General features: G+C 42.4%; 1 protein-coding gene across 1 annotated transcript in view; it reads left to right on the forward strand.

Moving 5' to 3' along the window:
• The window catches only part of LOC119423735 (V-type proton ATPase 116 kDa subunit a1), a gene marked incomplete at its 3' end in the record, with an annotated part of 51,933 nt that overhangs the window by 418 nt on the left and 36,579 nt on the right, over nucleotides 1–14,936 (forward strand). Inside the window, 8 exon segments of the mRNA XM_037691142.1 lie at nucleotides 2,819–2,975; nucleotides 5,551–5,629; nucleotides 6,100–6,197; nucleotides 6,349–6,477; nucleotides 6,652–6,734; nucleotides 12,330–12,456; nucleotides 13,798–13,880; nucleotides 14,338–14,431. Of these exon segments, the coding sequence (XP_037547070.1) occupies nucleotides 2,859–2,975; nucleotides 5,551–5,629; nucleotides 6,100–6,197; nucleotides 6,349–6,477; nucleotides 6,652–6,734; nucleotides 12,330–12,456; nucleotides 13,798–13,880; nucleotides 14,338–14,431 (810 nt within the window).

A 14,936-nucleotide genomic window follows, 5' to 3' on the forward strand; every position in this document is an offset into this window, starting at 1 on the left:
AGCAGAGGCGGTGCTGACGCAGTGAAGGGTGGATGAGGAGCAGAGGCTGCAGCATCATGGCGTCCTTGAGCGGTGAAGGACGGGCCGCAGCAGAGAGGAGGCTGCACATCAGCATCAGGCTCTGAGACTGACTTTTACTGTGAGACAAACAGAAGAGACGCATCACGCACAGCCAGCTGTTAGCCAGGAGGATTTAGTGTGTCAGGCCTTTTGCCTGATGCCAGCAGGCAGAATAAAAGCAAAACATTATCACCCATATGGATAATTACAGCCAGCATACCTGAAGTGCAGAACAGCTCATGTAATTTGTTACAGGCGATATGCATTCCTTGAAGGAATGCATATCGCCCTCCGCCTTTCACCTGCGATCGTTTTCTGAAGAGGAGGGATGGAGTTGTATTTGTTTTGTCAAACCTTGAACAACGTCTTCCATCAGTCTCTTGTAATAATGTGAGCTCTTACAGGAAGTGTTAGTGTTCAGTTTATTTTATAATGATGACTCTCAGCTACTACCACACAACATTTCATCAGCATCTTTAAAGCCAACTTCAGTTATAGCGCCAGCTTTGTGCTTCTTAAACTGGTTAAACTGGTTAAACTGGTGTGTGATTGTATTCCAAAAGTTCCATTAAAATCCATGCAGTGTTTCAGAAATACTAAACTAACAGACCAAACTAAATCAAGAGAGTATGGATGGATGGGCGGCTGCGGCTCAGTAGTTAGAGCAGTCGTCCTCCAATGCAAGAGTTGGGGGTTCGAATCCACATGTTGAAGTGCCCCTGGGCAAGACACTGAACCCCTCATAGCCTCTGATGTGTGTCCCATCAGTGTATGAATGTGATAAAGCTCTGATTAGTCTCTTTAGAATGATTTGTTCTATTAGCTTTGTAGAGATCTAGTATAGAGCTGTATGAATGGGTCAGTGAGGCACAGATTGTAGTAAAGAGCTTGATGAGATGGAAAGGTACTACATACTATAAGTACAGACCATTTACCATTTACTCCAGTAGGTAATGGTAAAAGTAGGTGTTAGCACTCAGAATATGTGCTAGGGATCAATCCAAGCTACTACCATACCCAATTTGAGCTCATCTGTAAAACTGATTCATTGATATTTCTGTATTTACTAGGTTTCTTAGCTGTGGCGGCCATCTTAAATGGAGCTGACCGTAAAACTTAATTGAAGATCTAAGTTCATGCTCAGTAATCCAGGTAAAACAATCCAACAATGCTCAGTCAGGTCATCTGATGGTGTATTTTCTTTGTTTTGTTGTTGAGATGTTTCATCTTTCATCCAAAGGACTTCGTCAGTCCGAGGAGCCACAAACAAACTCAGTCCCACAAGCAGCACACTTGCATAGTGAACCAACCACATGTTTATGCACTGATTACTTTAAAAGATTTTTATAAAAATTTTGTCCACAAGTACATGAGATATTTTGCTAACGGTACACACAGATCAACACACACAGGCAAAACCATTATCACCCTTCCTTTGCTTTCAGCGTCAGGTGGTAAAAATGGTCCAGAAGTGGTGATCTGTCCATTTGCCTGATGTAAATAGAAGGTTATGAAAAATAATATCATACTTGTAGATAACTCTTGATTCAGTTCAATTCAGTTTATTTATAAAGCACCAAATCACAACAAAGTTGTCTCAGGGACTTTACAGGAACATTCACATAAAAGACAATTAGTAAAGTTCTATATCTGAGGAATCCAGCAGACAAGATGAATCTTGGCTTCGTTGCAGTCTCCCATCCTGAGCAAGCACAGTGGAGACAGTGGAAAGAAAAACTCCCTTTAACAGGAAGAAACCTCCAGCAGAACCAGCTCAGGACCAGAGACCATCTGCTCTGACCGGCTTGAAACCTCAGTATTGAAAAAACAAAGTTTAATTTTAACCCAACTGATGAGTGGGTTGGTGCTGCCTTATAAAACTTAAAGATTTCATAACAGTTCACACAAACTCTGTCTTTATCATGATTGTTGAGTATTGAACCCAGGGGCAGACAGAAACCCAAAAAGCTCAGGTTAATATAAGAGAAACTCATTTATTAAAAAAATGAAAACAAAGCTGACGTGGAAGCAAAATACTGACAAGGAGAAAAAGCTCTGGAAGACACGGGTGGAACAAAGCGACAGCTTCTGTAGCTTAATGCACGGACAACGGATGAGGAAAAGGACACGATGTTTAAAGGGAGACTGATGAGGGAGAAATGACAACACCTGGAGAGAGACAGTGAGGACCAGGTGAGAGTGGGCGGGGCTAGGAGCTGAACTACATGAGGGGAAAACAAGAAAAACAAGATACCAGAATCAAAAAACACTAACAAATAAGACAAAAGACACGGATCGTGACAGTCCAAACGTGTGCACCTCTTGCATCTGGCTGCTCCAGATGTCACTTTAAATTTTTCCTTATTCAACTGTAAACGTGTTCAGGCAGCATGATTTTTTCTGCATCTGTTAAGTCCATGGGTGATTTTCTGTGGTTTATTATGCATTAAAACACAGTGTCACACCGTAACAAACTGAATTAATATGGCAACATTTACTAAGACAGGTCAAATAAACAACTGCTCATATGTAAATTACAGTAAAGATCAAAACCACACAGCAAGATTTCAGCTGAGCTTCACAAACTGGACAGAACTTCCACGGCACCTCCCTGCAGCCAAGGCTCATCAAATGAACTACAAATAAATCCTGTCAGATATAAAGTAAAATAAGAAAAATAGAGGTTATTATGGATGTCCTCTGCTTTATGTCCTTTGATTTCCTGCTGACGTTTTCTTTGTTTCTGTTCTTGTTGCAGTTTGTGATTTCTCTAACTGACGTGGTGTGTTGAGATCATCATGGGGGAACTCTTTCGAAGCGAAGAGATGACCTTAGCTCAGCTCTTTCTCCAGTCAGAGGCGGCCTACTGCTGTGTCAGCGAGCTGGGAGAACTGGGCATGGTCCAGTTTAGAGATGTAAGTCTGATTGTTGTGAGAAAGGCATTTTGTTTAAAGTCATAACCAGAAATATTAAACGTGAATGGTAAAGTGCAGTCTTCTGTGAGTCAGGGCTTGTTTGCAATTTTAAAGGAAATTAGATGGATTCAACCCAAATGTGCCCAGTGATACCCCAGTGGTACCACACTGGTACCACTGGGGTACCACTACCATTATCCAAAGAGGACAACGGTAGGGGAAACACTGGAATGTTATAGTGTAATAAGACCTAATATAATCTAATATAAACTTCCACCTTCTAAGCCCAGATTAATTCAAAAAAGGGATCTGAAACGTTTTTGTGAACAGTCATTCCTCTGGGATCTGTCTCACTTTGACTGGCATCATATTCTGTTAACTGATGACGTGAACTCCGCTTGGAACTATTTCCATAATAATTTCATTTATTTCCTGAACTTACATGCTCCTTTTCATCAGTTCAGAATAAAGGGACAAGACAGCCCCTGGTTTACTCCAGAGCTAGCTGACCTCCTGCACAGGAGAGATCATCTTTGGGCCACAGCGAGAAAATCTGACTCAGACACTGATTGGTTGAGTTTTCGACAGATGAGGAATAAATGTACAACTGCTGTCAAAGCAGCAAAACAACTATTTCTTATCTCAGACCTCCAAAAATCTAAATGACCCCAACAGATTCTGGAAAACCATCAAATCTCTCTCAGGCACCCCCCAATCATCTGACCTCCCATCACAACTTCTCATTAATTCTGTTCCTGTGTCAAATAAGCACGAGATCCTGAACTGTTTCAACAAACACTTTGTTGCTTCTGGTTCTTTATTTGACACAGTTACTAATGGAAGATCAGCCACTTCACTTAATAACCAAACTTCTACAAATCAAATCCCTCCTACAAGTCAATCCTCAGTTAATCACAGCTTCTCTTTTTCTCCATTCTCAGTCAGTGAGGTCAATAAACTGTTAAAAGATCTTGATCCTAAAAAATCTGCAGGTCCAGATGAACTTCCACCTTATTTCTTAAGGCTGGCTGCTCATATCATCACAGTCCCTGTGACCCACATCTTCAATCTCTCCATAAGACAAAACTCCATCCCAGACACTTGGAAAACAGCCTTTGTTCTTCCTTTGCTGAAGGGAGGTGACCCCACATCACTGAACAACTATGGACCAATCTCTAAACTCTGCATTTTAGCCAAGGTTCTAGAAAAACTGATAAACTCTCAAATCAAAAATTACCTGGACTCATTTAACATCTTGCCTCCACATCAATCTGGTTTCAGGAAACAACACAGCACAACCACTGCTTCACTGAAGGTTCTTAATGACGTTGTTGAAGCACTGGATGCTAAGGATTATTGTGCTGCACTTTTCTTAGACCTGTCTAAAGCTTTTGATACTGTGGATCATGACATCTTGTGTCATAAACTCTCAGAAATTGGTTTCTCAGAACACACCATTGGTTGGTTCTCTAACTATCTTTCAGACCGGAGGCAATGTGTTCAACATAATGGTACTTCCTCCAGTTATTTAACAGTCAACAATGGTGTACCACAAGGCTCAGTCTTAGGACCCACCCTCTTTACAATCTACATAATGTAGATAAAAACATCCCTAATGCATCCATACATTTCTACGCTGATGGGGGGGGGGGGGTTTGCTAGCTTAGCACTACGTCAGTGCTGGCAGTTCAGTTGTGGAATGGGCGGGGCGCCCTCCTTGTATAACAGTAGGGGAAACACTGCTGGTTGAAATCTGTCCGTTTTTTCTTCCACCGAGGACAGATTTTAAACCAATTTGTGATCAACTGTTAATTTTTAAAAGAGCTTAAAAAATGAACCAACTCAGGGCGGCTGTGGCTGAGTGGTTTGAGCAGTCATCCTCCAATGGGAGGGTTGGGGGTTTGATTCCATGATTATGCAGTCACTTGTTGAAGTGTCCCTGAGCAAGACACTGAACCCCTCGTTGCCTCTGATGTGTGTTCCATCAGTGTATGAATGTGATAAAGCTCTGATTATTCTCTGTATAGATGTAGCAGAGTATGAATGTGTGTGGAGGTAAATGAAGACACAGGTTGTGTTGTAAAGAGCATGGAGTGTCTTGATTCGATAGAAAGATGCTGAATAAGTGCAGTCCAGTTATCATTTACCAAGTGGCAGTGTCTTTTTTAACAAGCTTAAAGTTTAGAGGAAGTACCCCTCTGTTACTGTACACAAGTGAACGACAGCAACAGGTCTGGTAATGTGTGAAAATAATAAATACACCTTTGTTGTTTTTATTCACTAAATTTGTAGGAATGGCACAACGAAGATATTCAGTGGTTTTGACACAAGACTTTTTAATATGCTGGTATTACTTGGAACTAGTAACTGCATGTCCACTCTTGTGTCTGTCGTATCTTCACATATTTCAAATATTTTGATTAGAACATCTGATTTACAGATTTTTTTTTCTTAAATACAAATTAACTTCAGTCTGTGTTTTTAAAATTCATTTGAACATATTGGCAGGAACAAGCGCTCAGGACTGTTGGCCTTGCTCGAGTAAATGCCTTCTTTGGTCTTTTCTTTTACCCAGCTAAATCCAGATGTTAACGTGTTCCAGCGCAAGTTTGTGAATGAAGTGAGGAGATGTGAGGAGATGGACAGGAAACTAAGTGAGTGATGAAATCCATCCATCCATCCATTATCTTTACCCGCTTATTCCATTTTGGGTCACGGGGGTCGCTGGTGCCCATGTCCAGCAATCACTGTGCGAGGGGCGGGGTACACCCTGGACGGGTCGCAAGTCCATCACAGGGCCACATAGAGACAAACGAGACAAACAACCGTTCACTCTCTCACTCACACCTAGGGACAATTTAGAGTTACCAATCAGCCTAACATGCATGTTTTTGGTCTGTGGGAGGAAACCGGAGTACCCGGAGAAAACCCACGCATGCACGGAGAGAACATGCAAACTCCACCCAGAAGGCACCTGGACCGGGGTTTGAACCAGGGACCTGCTCGCTGAGAGGCAGCAGCTCTACCAGTTGCGCCACCGTGCTGCCCGTGATGAAATCAAAGAGCTCTGTTTTTGTTTTCTGCTGTGAAAACTGAACGATTCACGAGCTTTTTCTCTGATCAGGGTTTGTTGAGAAGGAGATTAAAAAGGCCAACATCCCAATGGTGGACACTGGAGAGAACCCAGAAGTACCTTTTCCCAGAGATATGATCGACTTGGAGGTAATCAGTGATTTAACATCTTTTGTCTTGAGAATTCAAACACATAAAAACAGAAACTTCTATTTCTATATGTGTCTGAATTCATCTGTGTACTTTTCATCTCTGAAACTGAGAATTAGCCTGGACTGAAGGTGACGGCTCTTCTCTGCAGGCAACATTTGAGAAGCTGGAGAATGAACTGAAGGAGATCAACACCAACCAGGAAGCTCTGAAGAAGAACTTTCTTGAGCTGACTGAGCTCAAACACATCCTGCATCGAACACAGCAGTTCTTCGATGAGGTGCGTGCATACCTCTCACCTGTCAGCTGCACTTTAATGAGCTAGTAGATCACCAGTCAGTGGGTCACAGGGTGTGTTCGATCAAAAGTTGATTTTCAGATTTGACTTTTTTCTAGAGCACTGCAACCATTAAAGTCTGGTTTATACCAACTAAAGTGATGTTGTGGTTTACAGATGGAAGATCCCAACCTGTTGGAGGAGTCCTCAGCTCTGATGGAGGGCAGCGAGGGGGGCCGCGGGGCCCCACTCAGGCTAGGGTAAAACAAGCTTTGCATCATCCAGCCACCTTTTTCTGCACAATCTTCTTGTGTGTAAGATGAACGGAGTATGGCTTCAAACTGTAGGATGAAGCAGTTCTGGAAAAAAACACATTAGAGGCTGAACTACAACATGAGATGAACAGTTAACAAGCTTTGTCGATCTCAAAGTCATCCATCCATCCATCCATCCATCCATCCATCCATCCATCCATACGTCCATACATACATACATACATACATACATACATACATACGTCCATACATACATACATACATATGTCCATCCATCCATCCATCCATACATACATACATACATACATACATACATGCATACATGCATGCATACATGCATGCATGCATACATGCATACATGCATGCATTCTGCTTGTTCTGAAGTCAGGTTGTGGAGGCAGCATCTTGATCAGGGAGGTCCAGACATCTCTCCACAGCCTCTTCCAGCTCTTCTAGGAGGACTCCAAGGTGTTCCCAGGCCAACTGAGAGACATAATCTCTCCAGTGTGTCCTGGGTCTTCCCCGGGGTCTCCTCCCAGTTGGGACATGCCCAAAGCACCTCCCGAGGGAGGAGCCCAGGAAGCATCCTTACCAGATGCCCAAACCACCTCAATTGGTTCCTCTCAACGTGGAGGAGCAGTGGTTCTACTCCGAGTCTCTCCTGATAACTGAACTTCTCGTCCTGTCTTTAGAGAGTCCAGCTACCCTGCAGAGGAAACTCATTTCAACCTCCTGGATCCATGATCTTGTTCTTTCTGTCTCTACCCAGAGTTCATGACCAGAGGTGAGGGGAGGAATGTAGAGTGACTGGTAAACAGAGAGCTTTGCCTTACCGCTCAGCTAACTCTTCACCACAACGGACCGGCACAGAGTCCTCAATACTGCAGACGCTGCACCAATCTTTCTGTCAATCTCACGCTCCATTCTTCCCTCACTTGTGAACAAAACCCCAAGATACTTGAACTCCTCCACTTGAGGCAGAACCTCAACCTGAAGAGAACAATCAACCCTTTTCCAACTGAGACCATGGCCTCAGATTTGGAGGAGCTGGTCTCAAAGTCAGAGTTTTCAAAATCACAGAGGAGGCTCTCTGAACCCAGCTTTATGTCTGTGTTAACAGAAGCTGGCTTTAGTTGAACTGTCTGTAAAAACACAGCTGATTCTTTTCTTGTCAATATCATAAACAGAAAATTGGATTGAAACATTATTTTATAATATATAAACATTAGTGGTGTGGAGTGATGGCGCAGAGGTTAGAGAAGGTGGGCCTGTGATCGGAAGATCGCTGGTTCAACTCCCGGACAGACAACATCAAAATGTGGGTGGGATAGGGGAAGCACCCACACCTGTCTCCACCCTGTTTCCCCGCCCTGGGCCCTTGAGCAAGGCCCTGAACCCCCACCATCTGCTCCCCCGGGCAGCTGGCAGCTCTCTGCTCCACTCAGAGGCTGTGGTAGCTCAGTGGTCTGTGGTTGTGTCAGGAAGGACATCTGGCGTGAAAATAATTGTCAAGTCTTTGTGCGAGTTAATTCGCTGTTGTGACCCAAAAAAAAGAACGGAGAAGCCAAAAAAAGTCAGTTTTAATTGACTGATGTAAAACAAATATTGAATTATTAAGTAACATGAAATAAAAAAAGTTCAATGTCTTCTGAAGTCGGTGTATCATAATTAGATGTTGATCAAATGTCCTTTCCACTGGCAAACACCAACCGTGAGACCAAAGAAGCTGCAGTTAGGGGGAAACATGTTTTATTTTTTCTTACATTAATATCTGAATTAAAGTTGAAGCTGATGATGTAGAGGGGAAATATATTTTCATATTGACCAGCGTTGCTGAGATTTCTGTTGGTAATATATTTATTGTTCCCAATCACAGAGCAAAGAGTGGGAATTACAAATACTGTACCATCTGTCACTCCGTGCATGTTGTGATCATGATAACATGAAATATAAGTGAGGTGCCAGCTTTCATTTTGGTGTGTGGCTACATGTAGGTGTAAGAAAGATCACTATATAAAACTGGGTTGCAATGTTAAAATACAAAATGGCCACCGTCATATGTATGCTACATTTATATGTAAACTGGACACCCCTATAATTAGAGTAAATGATGCTTTCTAGTTTTAATATTGCCTAAAATTATAGTTTTCTCAAGTGATTGGGATGGACGAAGATTGATCTAGGGTGGCCAAGGCCACCATTGGCCACCATTGGCCACCCTCTGGCTCCACCATTGCACCTGGTGGTGAATAAAGTTCCCTCACCAGGATCGATCACTCTGCACTACTTCAGACAAAAAAAAAAAAAAAAAAACTCTATGTTCTTCCAACATTTTTCAGTCAGGTCATCTGGACAGTTTCTTTTTTTGTTTGTTTGTGCTGAAACATTTCACCTTCGGTCCGGAAGGTTTCATCACAGCAATGGAGGAGGGGGCGTACCAAAGAGACCATCTTATCACAAGCAGAACTGGTTTGTTCCACTTTGGAGAAAGCTGTTGGGGGAAGAATCAGTTCTGTTGTGCGTTTCCTTGACTGATGAAGCCTTCCGGATCGAAGGCGAAATGTTTCAGCTCAAAAAAAGAAACTGTTCAGATGACCTGACTGAAAGATGTTGGATTGTATACCTGGATTATTGAGCATGGACTTTGTTCTCTGTTCTTCTACACAGTTCAACTCCTACACACTTTGAATATCTTGCACTACAAATGTTGTTTTAATTACATTCCTTGTTCAATTCCAGTCCAGAAAAACTCATCTTGTAAACTGCAAACATTCACTATTCTAATTTAACGATGTTCTTAATTGTCACAGGTTCCTGTTGCACCACTTTTGCATGACATTCTCATAGCTGTTCAGCAATCACAAGTGTCCAAAATCTGCAATTCTGTCATTCAACAGTGCTCAAGTATTTATGTATGATGCATTCCTCACATATTTAGGCCCATTTTTTTGTCTAGTTTGTGCAACAGTCATGTAACATAGATGTGCCACAGTTCACTCTGACTAGAAGTGAAAATTGTTTCCAACTATTTGCTTATAAATTCAGCTCAGTGAGATACTGGATTTAGTTTTAAATGGTAAATGGACTGTACTTATATAGCTCCATCTATCTAATCAAGATACACAAAGTTCTTTACAACAATCTGTGCCCTCATTTACCTCCACACACACACATTCATACAGCTCTCTACTAGATCTATACAAATTTAATCTAACAAATCATTCTACAGAGACTAATCAGAGCTTTAGATCACATTCATACACCGATGGGACACACCACCATCATCTTTACCCACCTCTTTCTTTTTTGGGTCGCTGGTGTCCATGTCCAGCCATCACTGTGTGAGAGGTGGGGGACACCCTGGACAGGTCTCCAGTCCATCACAGGGACACATAGAGACAAACAACTCACTCACACCTAGGTACAATTTAGAGTTACCAATCAGTCTAACATGCATGTTTTTGGTCTGTGGGAGGAAACTGAAGTACCTGGAGAAAACCCACGCATGCACGGAGAGAACATGCAAACTCCACCCAGAAAGGCCCCCGGCCGGGATTTGAACCAGGGACCTGCTTGCTGAGAGGCAGCAGCTCTACCAACTGCGCCACCGTGCTGCCCAGATGGGACACACATTGGAGGCAATGATGGTTCAGTGTTTTGCCCAGGGACACTTCAACATGTGATTACATTCAATTGAATTCAACCTTTATTTCTACAGGTTAGTCTCATTGAGCCTTGAGGACTCATTTACAAGAGACACCTGAGTTAAACAAAGAACACAGATGACAACAGCAGACAATCATAAAAAGCATAAAAAATAAAGTGCTATGTGTTGCCGTCATTGATGTTCCCATACAACGACAAAATTGACTCTGCATTTAACCCATCGCACCTGGGGTACACCCAGGTGGAGCAGTGGGCAGCTATGTAAGCACCTGGGGAGCAATTCAAGATTGGGTGTCTCGCTCAGAGACACCACGAGATGTGGGAATGGCTGGGGATTGAACCTGGGACTTCCGGGTCCCATGTCGCTGCCCTGCCTCTACCCCATCGCAGCCCCTACAGTATAAAATGAAAAATAAATGGAAGAAATGATATTAATAAAACCCAGAAACAAAAACATCAACATTATAAGGCGGTGTAGAAAACTAAAAACAGGAACGTGTCTGTGTTGGTTTTTCTCAGGAACTTATCAGATGTTTGAAGCCACTTAGAGAGTTCAAGGTCGAGAGCTTCAGGTCTTTTTGTAAGATATTCCAGGAAACAGGAGCGGAGTAGGAGAAGGACCTTTTGTCTAGTTCAGTCCGCACTGAGGGAACACTGCAGGTAATGATGTCCTGAGAGCGCACGCTGTAGCTGCACTCACACAGAGACATGTAGGAGGAGATGTATGAAGGCAGCAGACCAAGAAGTGCTGCCCCCAAATTTTAAAACAGTCAAATGTGGCAAGATAAATTCTGTTGCCTCATACGCATCTAGGGGTGATCTATAGTAAAGCAACACTTTGATTTCATGGTTTGATCTGGAGCGGGGTCACCAACAAGTTTGGGACTGAGAGCAGCTTCAGTGGGGCCGAGTAACGCCAACGGCCACATGTTTCATACAAACATTCATTTGCATGTCTCACTTTTAATTATAGTATTAAAATACATTTATATATATGTGGCTATGACTGTCTGATCACATATTAATGTTAAGAACTCCTCACAATGATTATCAATAATTATTTACCATAAATTATTAGTGATTAGAACTCAATCAAGAACTCAAGTTCTCAGTTTAAAAGTTTTTTGGTTCTTCTGTGACTAAATTGTGCCTAGGTGTGACGGAGTGTGAATGATTGATTGTCTCTGACTGTGTCCCTGTGATGGACTGGAGACCTGTCCAGGCTGTCCCCTGTCTTCACCCAAAGGCTCCAGCCCCCACCCTGACCCTGATTAGGAACAAGGGGGACATCATGGATGGTTTACTGTAGCAGGAAACAGATATTTAAACATATAGCTCATTTATTTTAAGCTCAGTCAGTAACATTTGAAATCCAGTGTATTTTTAATAAATTATTTTTGTATTTTGAACTGAATCATCAGTTCTGATCCTCAGATCTGCAGCATTTTTACCTGATCATCACATCCTTTACTCTTTTTAAACAAATTACTCTTCACATTATTCGTCAGTGCTTCTTTCAAGACGCCTCCACCTGAAAGAGCCTCCTGGAGAAAGACTGTTTGTCAGAGCCGCCTGAACTCCTCATGTTTTTCTGCTCTCCTGCTGCCAGGCAGGAAGTTAGCATTAAAGCTAAAGTGTTAGCTGATGAAGAGTCGCTCCACGTTGTGGCGTTTTGCTGTCACCACAGTCGCCCCACCAATGACCAGGTCTGGTTTGCAAATGAGTCCCCGAGGCTCAATGGGATTAACCTGAATAAATAAAGGTTGAATGAATGAGACACACTCACTTATCTTTCACAACTGTAAAAAAACAGCAACTATTCTTCCCAATCAGTGTGTAAATAATTAGTTTTCTTGCTTTTGATGGAGCTCACAGTGATTTCATTAATTTATTTTGTACATCTTGTCTGAGCAGGTTTGTTGCTGGAGTCATCAGCAGGGAGAGGATTCCCACTTTTGAGAGGATGCTGTGGAGGGTGTGTCGTGGAAACGTCTTCTTACGAAAGGCAGAGATCGAAGACCCTCTGGAGGACCCCACTACGGTCAGCACTAAACTAAACGAGCTTCAGAAAACACGTGCACTGATGCTTGAGTTTAAATAAATTATTTAAAACTCCGTGTTAAATACTGAGATTAAATCAAGAATAAATTCAGAAAAATCTAGAAATCCACAAAAAAATAATTTCTGTGCCAATAAATGAAACCTAAAAATATAAATTAAAGCAATTTATCGGTGAATGTGCTTCAAATTGATCATTTATTTTAACTATTCTGAATTAACCCCAACATCCCTGTATATTTAAAGGGATGTTCTGCCCATTTAGAATAGGGGTTAGTGGAAAGTTTGAACAATTACATTGTTGAAAATAGGTCAGAACAACATCAGTTAGGAAAGAGCAAGAGTTTAAGTCTGTCTAGATTGATGGAGCTAACAGCTGATTTAAACAGAAGCAAGACCAAAGTGGATTACTGCCACCTCTGAACATCTTCAGCACCAAAACCTGTTACTACATTTCATGGAAACACTATTTTGTAAAGTTGTCTACACCTGTTAATTTCGCATTACATCTTTATTCTGGCAAAAATCATTTATCTGTGTAGGAGATATTTGTGTTAGTTGCTGCAGCTGATTGCATTTGCAGATAACACAAGTAAAAGCCCGTGGACGGTGAAACTGATGGCGATGCTAAGGTTTCTAAAATGGCGTTTGTGTAAACCACTATGAAATTTTAGGGATTAGATTTAATGGGCTGCGTTAGCTCAGTGGGTAAGCCTTGTAACCCTGGGGCTGCCGGTTCGAGCCCAGGTTGCATCAGGAAGAACATCTGGTGTAAAAGAATTTCCCAATCTTTCATGCAAGTTCAGTTGCCGTGGCGACCCCTGCAGAAGGGAGTAGCTGCAAGAAACGTACAGTTGTTTTGAGTTGTTGACAACAATTCACTTTGGTCTTGGCTCCATTCAGACTCTTAATATTCTGATCAGAAATAAACTTTATCTCTCCAAAACAAGTTTTTCAATGAGCTATCTGCAACAGGTAGGATTTCATTTGTTCACATCCCCTCTACAAAACCCAGAAACAAGGACTTTATGTTTTATGTGCATCTGGCGTCATTGTTGTTTTAGTATTTTCCGGTCTGCAGTTCAGCCTCATTTGAAACAGCAGGAGGGGTGGGGAGAGCGGTGGGGAGAGCGGTGGGGAGAGCGGTGGTGCTCTCATATTGTGCCGTCAGCTTTGTTTCTTAGAAGTTTAGGTCGTCTTTTTAAATTTACTTTGCATATTCTTTAAATACAGAGCACATGAAATGCTTTAACAGAAATCTAAACTTGATCTAAAACGCACTAACAACTTGTGTCACTTTGCTGTTGTTTTTTTTTTTAAACAGGGGGACCAAGTTCACAAATCAGTGTTCATCATCTTTTTCCAAGGTGACCAGCTGAAGAACAGGGTGAAGAAGATCTGTGAGGGGTTGGTGTCCCACGATGAACCATCTGTTGTTTCTGTTTAGACTGGATTCTCTGTCCTCATCAGGATTAGTTACTGTTTTTATTGGTTCTATAGATTTATAGATATGAACACAAGTATAAGATGAGATTGATACTCGGACCTTCAGACTCTGCAGAATCAGCATTTGATCCTGAATTAAATACAGAGGGTTCACAGCAGAACATTTGCAATTGTTTAGGTTTGATTTTTGATTAATTAAAGGTTAGTGTTGGAATATGTGCCAAAAAACTGTAGATTTTTGAATATATTTGAACATAGCGTATTGGTAGAAAACCTGTGTATCAACTTGTTTTGAATTTAGTTCAACTTACTGGACTTTATTGTCACAGTACTGTGCCGAGTTAGAGACGTAATTAGCAGAGCGTAGTAAAAAGCCTGTGTTTGATGCAGTAAGCTAACACTGAGTGCATGTCTCCAGGTTCCGTGCCTCTCTTTATCCATGCCCTGAAACCCCACAGGAGAGGAAGGAGATGCTTGCTGGAGTTAACAGCCGCATCGATGACCTCCAAATGGTACGTCAGAGATAACGTTAGTGCATCAGTTGATGGTTTGCTTTGATGCTCTATGTGTTTCACAAAGTATGAAAACAAGTCAGAGAAAAGACGCTGATATCCATCCATCCATTTTCTTCCGCTTATCCGGGGTCAGGTCGCGGGGGTAGCAGCCTAAGTAGGGAGGCCCAGACTTCCTTCTCCCCAGCCACTTGGTCCAGCTCCTCCGGGAATACCGAGGCGTTCCCAGGCCAGCTGAGAAACATAGTCCCTCCAGCGTGTCCTGGGTCTTCTTCTGGGTCTCCTCCCGGTGGGACGTGTCTGGAACACCTCACCAGGGAGGCGTCCAGGAGGCATCCTAAACAGATGTCCAAGCCAACTCAACTGGCTCCTCTTACATATCACAGTGGACCAATGATACATGGTTTCATTGGTCCAACGGAGGGGGAGGACTTTGCTAACACACTCCCCCCCCCTTCTCTTCTCCCCTCCTCATTGTGCTCCGAGGGGGGTGTTGGGAAACTTT

This window comes from Nematolebias whitei, chromosome 17 (genome assembly GCF_014905685.2).
Source record: "Nematolebias whitei isolate Nwh7 chromosome 17, NemWhi1, whole genome shotgun sequence".
Taxonomy (NCBI): Eukaryota; Metazoa; Chordata; class Actinopteri; order Cyprinodontiformes; family Rivulidae; genus Nematolebias; species Nematolebias whitei.